This window comes from Ursus maritimus, unplaced genomic scaffold (genome assembly GCF_017311325.1).
Source record: "Ursus maritimus isolate PB19 unplaced genomic scaffold, ASM1731132v1 scaffold_33, whole genome shotgun sequence".
NCBI lineage: Eukaryota > Metazoa > Chordata > Mammalia > Carnivora > Ursidae > Ursus > Ursus maritimus.
The window spans coordinates 6,311,986-6,329,351 of record NW_024425897.1 but is presented as its reverse complement, the minus strand read 5'-3'; the positions used below and the strand labels follow the sequence as shown (position 1 = coordinate 6,329,351).

At 41.0% G+C, this 17,366-nt stretch overlaps 1 protein-coding gene across 1 annotated transcript in view; it reads right to left on the bottom strand.

Annotated features, from left to right (window-relative positions):
* GRK3 (G protein-coupled receptor kinase 3) overlaps positions 1 to 17,366 on the bottom strand; it is a 120,683-nt gene that overhangs the window by 61,303 nt on the left and 42,014 nt on the right. The window contains exon 3 of the mRNA XM_040619651.1: positions 1,379 to 1,452. Within this exon, the coding sequence (XP_040475585.1) occupies positions 1,379 to 1,452 (74 nt within the window). The remainder of the gene's footprint in view (positions 1 to 1,378; positions 1,453 to 17,366) is intronic.

Sequence of the window (17,366 nt, the reverse complement as noted above, 5' to 3'; positions counted from 1 at the left end):
TTGTAACCAATTGATTCTAGTCATTAGGTTCTAATTTCAAATATTATACTTGATGTCCCAGAATATCCATTTGGTTCTTCATAATAAATTGGACTGAAATTCACTATTCCTTCATCAATTTTGTCTATCTTTCCCTCTATTGTCTTAAACATATTATTTATGGTTATTTTTAAGTACTTGTCAGCTAACTTCAATATCTGAGTCATCTGTGGGTCTACTTCTATTACCTTATGAGACATATGCTCTTATATCTTAGATGTCCATTATTTTTTTAATGTATGCTGATCATTGTAGGGTCTTCCTATATTATTTTCCACCTGCAAAAAAAGGACAGGGGTCTTCCTTGTACTCTGCTACACAGGTGGAGAGAGGGCTCATCACCCAATATGGGATGGGACTGGGCTGGGTCTCCACTTTTGTAGGATTCAGTCTGCCTCTGGTTTGCCCCTGTTCCTAAGGCATGGCTCTCCGTGGAGTTCAGTGGGAAGCCTTTATCAGCACTAGACTCAGTTCCGCCTGCAAGAAGTTTTCAGAATAGCTCTTTGGCCTCCTTGACATGATTCTTGAGAGAGAGAGAGACTAATCACATGTTTGGGGCTCCCCCAGTTTCATTTGTTTTCTATTGTAGCTCCAGAAACCTCTTCTGGCTTTTCTGTCTCCTAGAAGCAGCCTTCTTCTACCTGGGGCCAAACATGGCCTCTTGTCTGCTCACTACACCTAGAAATCAGTAGCTGCCCCAGGTGATAAGTAGCTACAGATCTTCAGTGTCAATCAACTGCTCCCTAGGGTTTTCATCTCTTGCCTGTTCTGTTTTCAGATTCCTAACACCACAGGTCCACATTTCAATACAGCAGTGTGAGGCTGTGGGAGATTTCAGTGAGGCTTCCAGAAGTTCCTGGCCTATCTCTTCAGGTCCCTTCCAAATGTCTTACTGGGGAAAGCAGCTGTGTGTCTGAGACTCCCCTTTCCCACCACATCTCCAATTTGTCACTCTGGCCATGTGTGACCGGAAAACGTTGGTAGTTTCTCTTTCACTCAGTGGAGGCCCTCTGTCTCAGCTTATGTCTCTGGAATCAGCAGGCTTCTGCAGAAAATCAAACGGTTGCTGACCCTTGGCACGCTTCTGAATGATAATCCCTCCTCTGGAGTTTTAGTCCAACTATTTCTCAGTGCTTCCAGAGCACTCCAGAGCCCTTGCAAATATGATTTTTACAGATGTTGTCAGTCTATAATCAACTACATATTATACCTTGTGCTACTAATTATGGTCAATGAATTTCTACATATTTGTAAGATATCTAGTAGTCTTGATATTTTCCAAAGTACAGTCTACATATGCTCTTAAAATAAAAGCACCAGTAAAACAGTTACTTCTTACCTCTTCATAAAACTTCACCTGAGGTACAGCTTCATTAATTTCATTCAAACAAAAATCTTTAAATAGCAAGAAACCTAAAGGAAAAGAATAAGAAATTTCAGGGTGGGCAATAAGTGAAATTTTACCCCACAGGGTGTTTTCAAAGTAATGTGGTTATACTTCAACCTCTTCCTCCCCTACCTTCAAAATTAATAATAAAGATTTGGGGGCACCCGGGTGGCTCAATCAGTTAAGTGTCTGACTTCATTTTGGCTCAGGGTCGTGAGATCGAGCCCCACCTTGGGCTCCACACTGGGTGTGGAGTCAGCTTAAGATTCTCTCTCTCCCTCTCCCTCTGCCCCTCCCCCGTCCTCCCTCCTTCTCAAAAATTAATAATAATAATAATAGAGATCTCAAAGGACTAATTATACTTTAGAAGAAAATACTCCACATAAAGTAAGAGTACCACATACCTGGCTCCTTGCTTTGGGTTCCTTCTCTATTGGCAACCCCCACCCCCACTTTTAAAAACTGCACAATAAGTAGTGCCAGTGGTCACCATTCCTTAGAGCCACTGGCCACTACAGCAAACAGAAAAATAACCAAAGAAATAAGAGATATGGGTAGTGTGGAAGTGTTGGTAAAAGTCATCATAAAGCTAATAAATACTATGCCCACAGAAACAAGACTAAATTCCCTTGAAAAAAAAAAAAAAGACAGAAGGACTTTCATGACCTTCTCAGCCTTTCCCCTTACCACTTCCTACCTTGAAGTCCCTCAAAGTCCACACAAATACCCTGTGCCAGAGCAGACTACCCACTCCCAGATTATCCTCTGTTCCTTCACAGCGCCATGCCTCCCCTTTATTCAATCAGCACCTTAACCTGGAATCCCGCCTCCACGACACAGTGCCTGGTGCACAGGAGGAGTCTGATAGATGTTTGTTGAACAAACCCTTGTTTACATAACGCTTCCAACATGGCTCTGCCAAAGTACTTAGCACACTCCAATTAACTATCTGATTTATAAGTCCCTCCTACACTTGCAAACCAAATGCCTAGCTTAATGCCCAGCACGCGGTCAAGACGAACTGAACGAATGAAGTTCACTAAGACAAGATGACACCAGACTGAGGGTAGAGATTATAAAAAGTCAAAAACAAATTAAAAAGCAAAAAAAAAAAAAAGTCAAAACAGGGGTGCCTGGGTGGCACAGTCCGTTAACAGTCAGACTCTTGGTTTCAGCTCGGGTCGTGAGATCGAGCCCCAAATTGGGCTCCATGCTGAGCACGGAGTCAGCTTTGGAGTGTCTCTTCCTCTCCCTCTACCCCTCCTGCTCACGCTCGCTCTCTCTTTCTCTCTCAAATAAATAAACCTTTAAAAAACAAAAGTCAAGACAATAAAAGGACTACTGGAAGAAACAGAAGTCACGGAAGGGAACTGAAGGAAAGACTCACAAAAAGTCTAAGACGTAGGGAGAAGGTAGACTGGAAATCCCCAGGTAGGACAGAGAGAGGCGAAAAAAGGAAAAAAAAAAGAGCAGCTTTGACAGGTTTTAACTGAAGTTAGCCAAAGAAATCATGTAACTTAAACCTGTCTGTTACTGCTTCTTGAATTCCCCTCCAGAGTTCCAGGAAGATGACCTCTGAAAATGGTAAAGGTTCACTGAGTGGAGCTAGAAGAAAGTATTAGGCCTACTTAGTTAAATAGGCAAGGCCAGCCTAACTAGGGTCAGGTGCAGACTGGCGGCAGGGACACGGGCACGCTCATTTCATCTCAAAGAACTGAGGACAGACTGACATATGAAGCAGGAAATTCACAAAAGAGACAAACAGAAAGAGTTGAAGATGCAAATCTCTACTATTTGCACATTAATATTTTTATTTTAAATAAGAGACATGGTTACTTTTTCGTTCTCATGCATGTCAAAGTATTTAATTTCAAACTTCCCTTGTCATTTCTTCTTTGACTCATGAGTCACTCAGAAATAGACAGTTTGAGTTCCAGATATTTTAGGGTTTTCAGGTATTTTTCTGATACTGATTTCTGTTTAATTCTGCTGTGGTCACAGAACATGTTCGGTATGATTTCAATGCTTTCAAATTTATTGAAACGGCTTTGGCGCCAAATTTGCTCCATCTGGGTGAATGCTTCATGGGCACTTGGGGGAAAAAGTGTACCATTAAACAGAATAAAAAGGCAACGAAGCCGAGTTGGTTGGTCAGGCTGTTTGAGTCCCTCATCCAAATCCTTACTGAATGTGTCTCCTTCTATCCATTATCGACAGAGGACTGTTGAGATCCCCATTTGTAATTATGGATTGCTCATCTTTTTTCAGTTGTGTCAGTTTTTGGTTCGTGTATTTCTTTTTCTATTTTGGGGAGAGAAAACTAAAATGAGAATTTGAACTGAGGTTATTTTGATCATACGAGAGATGTTTTTGTGACGTCTAAATGACAAGTGAACTAATATGCCACATATGGACCACTGGCTTTGGGCTGAACTCGGGATCAAGGGGAAATGGTTCATCACGCCCATCGTGCTCTCTGGAATCGAGGCCTCACTTTCTCCTCCAGCCTCTTCTTAGACTGTTCTCTCCCAAACTCCCTGCACTGAGCCCACATGTCTGCATTCCAGTTCCTCTCTAATACCAAACCCGATCTGCTCTCAGGGTTACTGACTTGCTATCCCCACTTCCTAAAACATGCTCCCTGACCTTGCGGACCTGCAGAGCTCAGCTCAAACACCCCCTCCTTAGGCCTTCCAGGGTTCTCATTCATGTTCATTCTCTCTCTCTCTCTCTCTCTGGTGCACAAGAGCACAGCCATGTGCACACACGCATTTTGTTTATAGCACTTGTGACTAGCAAAAATGATCATATGCATATGTTATTATCTGCCTCCGCCACAACAACGTAAACACGGAAAGGCCACGTAGGTCTTATTCTCTACTACGTATGCAGGAACAAGAACATCGTGATATAGAGGGAATGCAGGAGAAAGAACAAGGGAAGGAAGGAGGACGGGGGATGGGGAGGAGGGACAAGTAAGGAAAAGGGAAGGCCGAGGAAGGAGGGAGGGGTGGAGAGGGGAGGGGAAAGAAGGAGGATGAGGGAGAGAGGGAGATGAATGAATGCCCGTCTAACTGCTTCTGTAGTGCAATTTCCATTGTCAATGTGTGGGATGAGCCAAAGAATGACCGTAACATACCGCAGGGGAAAAGCCCCATTATTCTCCTCATGTCTGCACACAAATGGAAGCCTTACTTTCTGTCTCAGCAGCTACTAAAATGGAACAACAAGAAGGAAGGTGTTTTGCCTTTTGGATAAACTCTAGATCACTGTGTTTCAGGCCAAGAGCAATTTCCCTTCGTTAGGCTTAAATTACACACAAAAACCCCCAAATGAAGCATTTCTCAGATTAGAGCAAAAGCTAAGGGGCAGAAATAAGGAAATAATTTGCCTAACAGGTTCACTTCATCAGTGGTTTTTCTCCAGATTTTAAAGAATAAAAAAAAATAGTGACCCAACACCTGCTTTTACTAGATAACTGTGGAATGGGTTTACCCTTGTTTCTATATTTGGGCCACTGCAAACTGCCCGCATACTGATTAACTTTTGAGTATATGTAACACCAGAAAGAGTAAACTATCCCAATTTGTCACCACATATTTTGCAAAAATTGGAAGAAAGAATCCTATTGCTTTTTATAAAATACCAGTGAGAACTTTTAATAATATACAAATATAACTTTTTTTTTTAAAGATTTTATTTATTTATTCGACAGAGATAGAGACAGCCAGCGAGAGAGGGAACACAAGCAGGGGGAATGGGAGAGGAAGAAGCAGGCTCATAGCGGAGGAGCCTGGCTCGATCCCATAACGCCGGGCTCACGCCCTGAGCCGAAGGCAGACGCTTAACCGCTGTGCCACCAGGCGCCCCCAAATATAACTTTTATATCGCATTTTATAAAATATCAATTAAGAACGTTTTAAAGTATCAAATATAAGTTTCCATGAGAAATTTTGAAATGTTACTTCCTAAAAAATTTTCAAAAAGTAGAAAGAAAAATTATGAAAAAAGTCTTGGGCACCTGGGTGGCTCAGTCAATTAAACGGCTGCCTTCAGCTCAGGTCATGATCCCAGGATCTTGGGATCGAGCCCCGCATGGGCTCCCCGCTCAGCAGGGCGTCTGCTTCTGTCTCTACCCTTCCCCTTGCTCATGTTCTCTATCTCACTCTCTCTCTCCCTCAAATAAATAAATAAATAAATCTTAAAAAAAAAAAAAAGTCTTGCAAGAAATAATATCTGTCCTAGGTTTTGCCAAGGAGACTCAAACACTGGAAAGGATAGATTGTGTAACTGCTAAAAGTTTCTACCAATATTGACTGATTTGACAAAGCGTTTCCCGAGTTCTACTAAGAGTCACTGTGCTATACACTAGGGATGCAATGGTAAAGACAGAGAATTTTTCCCATAAGGGACTTATGGATTTAGTGTAAGGGCCAGACAACAAAGAAGTACACAAATAAAATACGTGCAATTTATGTAAATGATACAAAGAAATTTTAAAAGGTGCTGAGATAGATGATAAAAAGAAGGAAATGTATGTCATACAGAATGACAATAAGACCTCTCTGGGCTGTGAGATGAACAAATTACAAAGCATTCCAGATCAGAAAAGGCTAAAATGTTTAATCTTACTCCTATCCAATAATGTATTAGAGATCTTAGCCAGTATAATAAGGCAAGAAAAGGAAATAAAAGTTACTCAAAATGGAAAGGAAGAATTAAACCTGATTCTATTGGGGGTGCCTGGGTGGCTCAGTTGATTAAGTGCCTGCCTTGTGATTTCAGCTCAGGTTATGATCTCACGGGTTGTGAGATCAAGCCCCATGTTGGGATCCACACTCAGCAGAGAGTCTGCTTGAGATTCTCTCCCTCTGCCCCTCCTGCCCCTCTCTAATAAATAAATAAATCTTTTAAAAAAATTTTTAAAAATAAAACTGATTCTATTCATAGACAAGATGGTTATCTATATAAAAAAATCCTATTTACAGGGGCGCCTGGGTGGCACAGCGGTTAAGCGTCTGCCTTCGGCTCAGGGCGTGATCCCAGCATTATGGGATCAAGCCCCACGTCAGGCTCCTCCGCTATGAGCCTGCTTCTTCCTCTCCCACTCCCCCTGCTTGTGTTCCCTCTCTCACTGGTTGTCTCTATCTCTGTCTAATAAATAAATTTAAAAATCTTAAAAAAAAAATCCTGTTTACAATGTTACTAGGCTATATAAGTGAATTTAGCAAGGCCCCAAGCTACAAGGCCATTAAATAAGAATTAATGATATTGTGATATGCTCAGATCACACAATTTTAAAACAGAATTTTAAAACAAGTCCATTTGCAATAACATCAAAGAATAATCAATACTTAGGAGTAAATAAATAAGAGATATCCAAGACTATTATGTTGAAAACAATAGAATATTACCGATAGAAATTAAAGAAGACTTAATAGAAAGACATACTCAGTTTATTGACTGGAAGACTCAAATGTATATTCTCCCAAAATTGATCTTTTTTTTTTTTTAAAGATTTTATTTATTTATTTAACATAGAGAGAGAGCCAGCGAGAGAGGGAACACAAGCAGGGGGAGTGGGAGAGAAAGAAGCAGGTTCCCAGTGGAAGAGCCTGATGTGGGGCTCGATCCCAGAACTCCGGGATCACGCCCTGAGCCAAAGGCAGATGCTTAACGACTGAGCCACTCAGGCACCCCCCAAAATTGATCTTTAAATTCAATACAATCTCAATCATAATCTCTGGAGGCTTGTTCAATAAATTGACAAGCTTTGATTCTAAAATGTCTATGGAAATGCAAGAAACCTAAAATATCCAAAACACCTTGAAAAAGAGGAAAAACACCTTGAAGGAGAGGAAAAAAGTCCAAGGACTTATACTACCTGATTTCAAGACTCATTATACAGCCATGGTAATCAATGTGGTATTGGCATAAGATTAAAACAGTGGAAAAGAACAGAAGATCCAGAAATTTTTTTTTTTTAAGATCCAGAAATACACCCTTACTTAGATGATCAGCATATTTTCAACAAAGGCACTAGAACAATTTATTGGAAAAAGAAGTTCTTTCCAACAAGTGGTACTGGAAAAAGTTATATTCCAATGGGGAGGAAAAAAAAGTCAAACCTTACCTCACATCTTACAAATAATTAAATTGAGATTGATCATAGGATTAAATGTAAAAGGTAAAATTATAAAACTTCTAGAAAATGTACAGAATATCTTCACAGAAAATACTTATGCAGAAGATTTCTTAGGCAGAATATGAAAAAAATAATAAATTAGACTTTATCAAGATTTAGCACTATGCTCATCAAAAGACAGTTAAGAAAACAGACCAGCCACAGACTGGGGATAAAAGATTATAAAACTCAAGTCTGAAAAAGGCCTTATTTCCAATTTATATATACTTTTTCTTAAAGCCTCTTACAAATCAATTTTTAAAAGAAAACCACCATAAAAAAGTGTGCACACATTTGAACACTTCATAAAGGAAGAGCTAGGAATGGCCAATAAGCACATGAAATGGACTCCACGTCGTTGGTCATCACGCACATGTGAATTAAATCACTCTGAGATACCACCGCACACCTACCTGGATGGCAGAGTGAAAAAGACTGACAATGCCGGATGCTGGCAACCAGACCGCTCATTCGCTGAGGAGAATATACAATGCTCTAGACTCCTCATGCCTCTGAGTCAACAGGCGAGGAAGGGAGTCGCTGTGCTGGCTGGGGTGACTGATCCTGACCAGCCCGGGGGACACTGCACGCCTCCTCCGCAGTGGAGGGAAGGAAGAGTATGTCTGCAATACAGGACATCCCCTCTCTTAGTATGACCGTGCCCTGTCATTAGTGTCAATGGAAAACTACAAGGACACAATTCAGGCAGGACTGCTAATGGCCCAGAGCCTTCAGGAATGAAGGCTGGGTCACCAACACCAGCTACGACGTGTGATCAGTTACAGAAACAATGGTTATCATTGTCATGAGTGCTTCCTCCTTATTGTGTGTGTATGTGTATTAAACAAATACCCTTGCTTTCTTCCCCCTGTTATGCCCTTACCCAGTAACATAAGATGTACTGACTTTAAATCATAGTATTTAAATGTTGCTGACTTTATGTTGTGGTATTTACGATACAGGATACCAAGGAGAAGAGTGAGCATGACCTATTATTTTGCACCCTCCTCTGGGGAACGGGTTAGCACATTTTGGTTATGTGCAGGTGGTCATAGCATGCTGGGTGGGGGGGTATGATCTTATCATCTCTATTAGAGAATTAAATACAGTCTACGGAGGTGCACAGAGTGGGTGCCAAGGTGCCAAGGGATGGACTTGTGATGGCAATTTTTGTGTCAACTTAGAGGGTATTTGGGGATACAAGTAACATATAAATTGGCGAACTGTGAGTAAGCAGATTGCTCTCCATAATGCGGGCGGGCGTCATTCAATGAGCTGAAGTCCTGACTAGAAAAGAAAGACCAGCCTCCATGAGCAAGGAGAAATTCTGCCAGCAGACGGCCTCCAGACTTCCTCTGCACATTGGCTCTCCTGGGCCTCGGGCCAGCCAGCTCACTGTGGATTTGGACCTGCCAGTCTCCATAATCACAAGCACCAATTCCTTATAATTAATCCATCTCTGTGTGTGTGTATGTGTGTGTGTGTGTGTGTATATATATATATAATATATAATATTTATATATATATTTATATAATATATAATTAATATATAAATATAATATAGTATAATATGTATAATTATATGTGACATATTATATAATATATTATATTATATATTATTGATATTATATATCTATATATTATATATAGGTTACAAGTACATATATATATATATATATTCACTCAGGAAAACAGTCTGAAGGTTTCTTATAAAGTCAAACATACCCTTAACACACAATTCAGCAACCTCACTATTAGGTATTTACCTAGTGGTAACATATGGCTCCAAAAACACATGTACATGAATCGTCATAGCAGCTGTATTCATAATTTATCCGAAATAATCTAAAGTCCACCCACTGAGGCATAAATAGTGATATTTTCACACAATGGATTACTAGTCAGCAATAAAACAAAACACCAAATCACACAGCAACATAAGTAAATGCCAGATATTTTGTTTGTCCCAAGACACCAGATGCAAAAGAGCATATACTCTGTAATTCTCTACGTATGAAGTGCTAGAAGAGGCAAAACTAATCTATAGTTTAAAAAAAAGTAAGAAGAAGGGGCATGAAATTGACTGGGAAGAGCATAAGGGAACTTTCTGGGGACAAAAATGTTCTGTAGTTTGATAGAGATGCGGGTTTATACATTTATCAAAATGAAACTGTTAACAGTATTATAAGTAAATTTACTTTAAAGAAATATTAACTAGCGAGTAGGTTTGCATTTCACAGTAGCAGGAGTTGGCAGTTCTGAAACTACTCATGGTGCGTTCTAGGCTTATACAAATGAGTAAATACACTGAGGATAACAGGAGCCTTCTTGAAAAAGAGGTAAAACAGGTAAGAGAATAAAAGTATATTGTAGTAATGGATTGGAATGGGGTATTCATTTGAGCTCACTGTTTTTAACAGAGAGACAAACATGTACACACACACACACACACACACACAGACACACACACACACACACATACTCCTTGCTCTTTTGTTAAGAAGACTTAGAAGCAATGAACACTTCTAGCTCCCAAGTTGGGGATTCTCAACACCATTCTCTATTAAAAGGAACAAGGAACCCTTGAAGAAAGGCTGGTTGACTCTAGGGCAGGGGCAATAAATACCAAGTTGAGCTGTAGACATCTTATTATCCCAGACAGTAAGAAAGGCTCAAAGGATGATGGGGACATATCAACAGGACACAGGAATCAGCTTGAAGAGGCTCCCACTAGCCAAAACTAGGGCAACTAGGACATCAAAATAAATAATATAGGAATGGATTAAACCACTGGCTAAACTAAGGATCCAACAGTCCATATTGAGAGATAGATTAAGGGGGGGGGGAAGAAAGGGAGGGAATGAGGAAGGGAGAAAGGGAAGGAAAAGGTGGGGAAGGAAGAGGAGGGAAGGAGGGAGGGACAACTCTTAGAGACAAATGCCAATTAAAAACTGTAGAAGGAATAATGGCGCTCGAAAGTCAATGGGTGTTAAAACAGAAGGTAAAAGTTGGTAAGAGTATTTACATAGTCTCAAAAGCAATTTCCCATCAATTACTTATTCCTTAGAAAGGGAAAGCTTGTAACTCCAAGATGGAGAACGCTTGCACACACCCACGTTCGGCAAGGGATCAAAACTGACCTCTCGGGCATCAGGACAAAGTGGTATCAGGACGCACCGGGGACAGCATATCTCATTTGCGGTCTTCCTGACAAAATGCATACTCTGAACCTAACTGCTATGGAAGAGTAAACAAAGGGCCATTTTACAAAATTGGCCTGTAACCTTTAAAAATATTCAAGAAACCCAAGAAGGTTACGGAACTTGGCCAGATGAAAGGAGCCTGAAGACGTGGTGACAACAAAATGCAAGCATGACCCACAACTGGATCCCAGACCAGGAAAAATCGTAGCCAAGAAGGACATTTTGGGGCTGTTAGAATCTGGATATAGTCTGTGGATTAGACAACAGTATTGCACTGGTGTTAAGTTTCCTGATTTTGAACATTGTACTGTAGTTATCCGAGAGAATGAATGACCTGTCCTTGATACACGCGGACTGAAATATATAATGGTCAAGAGATATGAGGTCTCCAAATTACTCCCGTGTAGTTCAGAAAAAAGCCATGAAAGACAGAACGATCTTAAAGAAAATACAGCACAATATATACAACAATGAAGCTATTTAAAGGGTATGTAAGAGTTCCTTGAACTGTTCTTATGACTTTTAAGTTTGAAATTATAGCAAAATATACTTAAGTGTATGTAAAGATAAAAAGTTACAAGAAAAAAGGTAAAGTAATAAACATAACATGATTGAAATTCTATACATTCATTGGAAAAGGAAGTTTTCTTATGCTAAAGAAAAACAACTGAAATTTGGCTTTTAACAATTAAAAATTTTATGTGACTCATAATAGAAATTATTGCTATGAACCTGGCTTTTCAAATATTTATTCCTTTTATAATTAGTAATTTCCTGTCCACCTAAAAGCTCCAGGTCTCCTTAAAAAACACAATATAATGGAAGAGCTAATATAATTTAAACAGAGCAATGCTTATAAGCTCCACTATAATTAAACTTAATTCTGAGAGAGGGGGAAAAGGTGGTTTAATGTAGCAAATTAGAGCTACTTGTTCCAAGAGTTCTCTAAAATATTCTCTCCTACCAATGTGAAGATTCTCATTTCGTGTACTGCATTTCTTTATGCCCGTAGAATAAACCACGCTGTGCAGGCATACCAACTCCCGTGTTTCTGGAAGTTTCCTTCAACTCCTCCAAGCACCTCAAAGCAATCTCCTTATAACGTGCCATCCAACATGACAGCACACATCAGAAGAGAGCCCCACCAGCCACACTAGATTGTCTGTAAACCCAGGACTGGAAGCTTATACGTTAGGCCTCATAGCGTAACCTTCCACGTAAACAAATTAACAGAGCAGGGGTTGGGTCTCCAATATTAGCACCTATTTTTTTTTCAAGTTTAAAAGGAAAAGGCCTTGGCTTAATCTCCATATTTCTTCAACTCTAGGAGTCTATTACTCTAAATAAAATGAAACTAACCAAATTATAAAGGCATGGAATGAATGGCGAAGGACACATAAACGTAACTGATAATGACGACGTCAAAGAGAAGCAGAAAATCAGACAGAGCAAGTGGGCTAGTGGCTAGTGGGAAAAGCCCATAAAAGCACCAAGGCGGGAAAAGAAGTCAGTAATACGATGATTCAAGAATACAAGTAAAATCAACCAAAGGTAGGGAACACCTGCCAGAATTCTGCTGCGTGGGATAACAAAAAGTCCTAACAATCCAATTATCTCTTAATGAATAAAGTTTAAAGTTTCAAAAGTTAGTCAAAAGGCATTCGAGTACAACATAAGAAATAAACTACTTAAAGTATTGCCTTGAAATATTACTCTTTTTTACTGAGAATCAAAAGAACCCCAAATTATAATTTGAGAATTCAACTCATTAGACAGGTGTATTCACAAACGTACTGTACACCCACTACCGGCAGAACACGTCTACACACTAGCAATAAATAATGGGAAATTTACATCTACACGTGGCATCATTTATGATAACACCAAAACCCGGCATGCCTGAGAAGGCATCTAAGCAAATACGCGCATGATTTAGAAGCTGAAAATTACAAAATACTCATGAACAAAGTCAACGAGGACCCAAATAAAGGAGAAGAGATGGCATATTCATGGATCAGAAGACTCAATAGTGTTGAAACGTCAACTCGCCCCAAATCGATCTACAGATTTAACACAGTCCCGGTCAAAACCCCAGGAGGAGTTTTTTGTAGAAATCAATACACTGATTCTAAAAGTTGTATTTTGGAAGGGAGCAACAATAACAAAAAAGTCTGACTTTTTTTGAAAAAGAAGAACAAAGTGAGAGGGTTTACGCTCTCTGATTTCCAGACTTATTATAAAGGCACAGTAGTCAAGGCAGTGCATTGTTGGAGAAAAAGACACACACGGAGATCGGTGGAAGAGAACGGGGCCCAGAAAGAGAGGTGTACATAGTCAACTGATTTCTGACCAAGGCACCCAGGGAGTGCAATGAGGAGAGGAAAGGTCTTTTAAACAGATGGTGCTGCGACCACTGAACATCTGTGTGCAAGAGTACATGACCACTGCAAAATTAAATCAAAATGGATCGGAGACTTAAACATAAATCTACAAACTATAAAATCTGTAGGAAAATAAACATACAAAAAACAATCTTTGCAACCTTAGGGTTAAGCAAAGAGTACAAAGATCCGACATGATCTATGAAAGAGAAAAACTGACAAATTGGACTGAATTGAAGTTTACTACTTCTGCACTTCTGAAGTCATGCATAGGAAAATGCAAAGACAAGCCACAGATTCAGAAAAGATATCTGCAAAACACGTATCTGGTAAAGAACTTTTAAGCAAAGTGTATAAAGAACTCTCAAAACTCAATAATGAGAACATAAATAATGTGTTTTTTTAAAAAATCGAAAAGATTTGCACACTTCCACCAAAGAAGAGAAACCCATGAAGAGATGTCCAACATCAGTAGTCACTAGGAAAAGGCAAAGAAAAATTAAAAAGAAAAAAAGGCAACACCAATGCTGGCAAGGTTATAAAGCATCTGGAACTCTCTCAGACTGCTGGTGAGGAAACAACAGGTATAACGTCTTTGGAAAACATTTCTTTGAAGTTAAACATGCAATTGCCATTCAACTCAACAATCCCCTCCTAGGTGTTTACCCGAGAGGAATGAAAGACCAATGTCATACTCACAAAAAATCTATCACAGATAGTTATCATAGACAATCTCCCAGATCAATCTCCCAGACAATCTCCCAGATCACAGGCAATTCTCCCAAACTGGAGATGATCCACGTGTTCTTCAACTGGCGAATGGATAAACTGTGATGCACCCAGAGGCCGGAACCCTACTCGATACTAAAGAATCAGCTACTGAGACTGAGCCAGGGGTGAATTCTCAAAAGCATCGCTCCAAATCAAAGTATCAGACCCAAAACGCTACATCCTCTGTGACTGCACTTAGGTCATTCGGGAAAAGAGTAACCACAGGAACAGAGAGCGCAGATCAGCGACTGGCAGGGGTGGGGAGTGGCGTGGGGACGGACCACGAAGGGGCGCCGGGAAATCTGGGAAGGCGATGAACTGCACTGTATGTTGATTTTGGTACTGGTTATACAACTTTATGCACACGTCAAAACTCAGAGATCTGTATACTCTAAGTGGTGAATTTTACTTAATTTAAGTTATACCTCAGTAAACCTGACCGCCTCCCCCAAAAGAGTGGTGTGAAAGAAGAGAGAGAGGTAAGATTGAGCACCTGCAACAGAGCCAGGAACAAGGCTCAAAAGATGTTCCTGAACAGTGGCTCTAAGTAGGGGCCACAAACTGGAATCTAAAATTTCTGGAAGCCAATGCCTGGTCACTTCCATGGTCATCAACATCTGTTGGACGTTCTTCATAAAGCACAAGTGTGTATGGAAGATAAAATCATTCACACCCAGAGGCATGGGCGCAAAAAAACATAATTACAAAGGTTTTTGGTAACACCGAGGTCACCACGACAACTCTCCCACACCCAGGATACACGATATCCTTTACAAGTGAAAACGAAGTCATAAATGGTAACTAGATAAGCAAACTCATAAATTAAAAAACAAAAACAAAAAAAACATACAGATACTGAAAACTCCCAAAGGGTGTCATGGCCCCCCCAGGCTGAATAGTACCAGCCCAAATTCCCAACGAATAAGTCTCCCTTTCATTTCTTCCAACAGGAATAAATATAAATTGAAATAAATATTTAGCTGATTATATTTATCTATTTCATACAAGCCATATATTTATTTTTATTTGACTCTATCACACTGGAACTTTCACTTCTTGATTTAAAAGTTTACAGGAGAAAATTATAAATGAAATCTAATTTAGGAATACTGGCAATAGTTAGGACTTCCAAAATCCAAGTTACCCATCCCACCCCTGATCTAAATTCAAGACATACATGTTCAATAAAATACTCTTAGATTAATTAATGGGCTCCTTTATTTAGATAATGGAGAGCTTTGGGGCCCTGGATATCAAGAATCCAGTAGACAAAAGCACAAGTGAATGTAGTCAGAGAAAAATTCACAGAATGTTCTAAGCAACTGGCTCTCAACTCAAAAGGAAATAAAAGAAGTCAGGATAGAGAGGAAAATGTAAAAATATACTGGCAAGAAAACTCTATCTAGAGTCTTCTAATAGCTGGCTTGCTTTCAGCCTTTTAAAGCCATTTTATTATAAAATGATAGAAAAGAAAGAAAGGTCACCACACTCATACTCTTTCCAGGCTGTGGCTGATTTTTTCATTTGTCACAGCTCTGTGCACATCTCACAGTAAACAAACTGACAATTAAATGAGACTCAAAATACTTTAAAATGAAATAGAAATACTATTTTAGTAAGCCACCTGATGTGTATTTCCCAAAGACTTCTGCAGGAGCACTGGTTAAAACTGGCATTACGGAAACGGGGGCGTGAGCGCACACACCACAGATGAGACACGGCCAGGACAGAATGGGTACGCGGGTGTGGGTATGGGGCGGGAGTCCACGCGGAGTCTAACCATTATTTTAACAAGGAAGAAAGAGAGTAAGAGTCAACCCATCTATACACGGGTGTCTACTTTGTGATCCCTCCTGAGGCTATGCGCTTAGGATCCGAGCACCTTTCTAGCATATTGAAATATAAACATTCATCTAAAACAAAGGAGAATCAATCACTGAGTATTTGCGGCATGATACTCTAGGTGGGAAACGAAGGGCTTCTCAAAGCGATTATAATCTCACTGGAGGTATGGACAGACAGACTTGCTGCGCTCCATTAGCTGATGCCCAGTCGGCTCTGCAGGAGAGAGAGGCATCCCCTCCTTCAGACACCCCCCCACAACCTCACCCAGCTCCCTGCCACGCCTCCAGGCCCCTTTCCAATCCCTCCTGCTGCTGCCGCCCTAGATCTGATCACGTAGCTCCCCTGCTCCTGAACTTCTCACGGGAGCTGCACAGAAGGTGCTGCCCCACCGCTGGCCAGGCCAGAGCACAACGCACACCCCACCCGCCCAGCCAGCCCAAGCGAGGGAAGCCCTGGAGGCTCCACAGGCCTTCAGATGTGCTCGCTCCCCGACTCCTCTTCTCCGCGTGCCCACCCCAGGCTAGGTGCAGCCGTCCCTCTTCTCCGCTCCCACGTTCCTGGGTCCGTAGCACTATCAAGGCATGATTCCACTATGATTCAACTATCCTTTTTTATTTTATTTTTTTTGAAAGATTTTATTTATTTGACAGAAAGAGAGACAGCCAGCGAGAGAGGGAATACAAGCAGGGGGAGGGGGAAAGGAAGACGCAGGCTCCCAGCAGAGCAGGGAGCCTGATGCGGGGGATCGATCCCACAACCCTGGGATCACACCCTGAGCAGAAGGCAGACGCTTAACGACTGAGCCACCCAGGCGCCCCTCCATTTTTATTTTATAAATGGATAAGACAGCTCAAAGTTTGGAAAAATGCATTGAAAGGCATGAAGTGCAAAGTTTCCTTCCCATCCTGTGTCCCATCATCCCAGCAGCGCGCCATCACCATCTCCCTCCAAGCTAGCCGCTGCTATTGGTGCCCTTGTATCTCTTCCAGAAGCTTAAGAAATCAGTGTGACTTCTTAGCCCTCTTCCCCCCAGCTCGGACACCAACGCCACAACACAGGACGAACTTAGCACATGGAAGGAAGCCTCCCGCTAACCTCAAACACCTGCCCTGCGCTGTTACCAGATGCGAAAGAAACTTCTGTGTGCAGAGCCCCTGGCATTTTGGGTCTGTTACAGGCACTTGTTACCTTCCAGTACAACCCAAGGGCAGGCACAAAAATGAACTCTTATTTTCCACCATACTCTACACACCGCCTTCATCAGTCTTTTTTCCAGAACAAGGTACCTTGGAGATCTTGCTATCCTAGTCTAGAAGAGCCCCCTTGGTCCCTCCTTGCGGCCACACGGTACTCCATCCTACAGAAGGCCATCGTTTGTGTAACCGGTTCCCTACTGATGAACATTTGGGTTGTTGCCAATACTTGGCTCTTACAAAACCGCAGCACTAAATAACCGTCTCCACACGTCATTTCTCGTGTATTCAAGCGTATCTGTAGGATACATTCCTCAGCATGAAACTTCTGAGCCAAAGGGCTTCACTGACATTCTGTCAGTT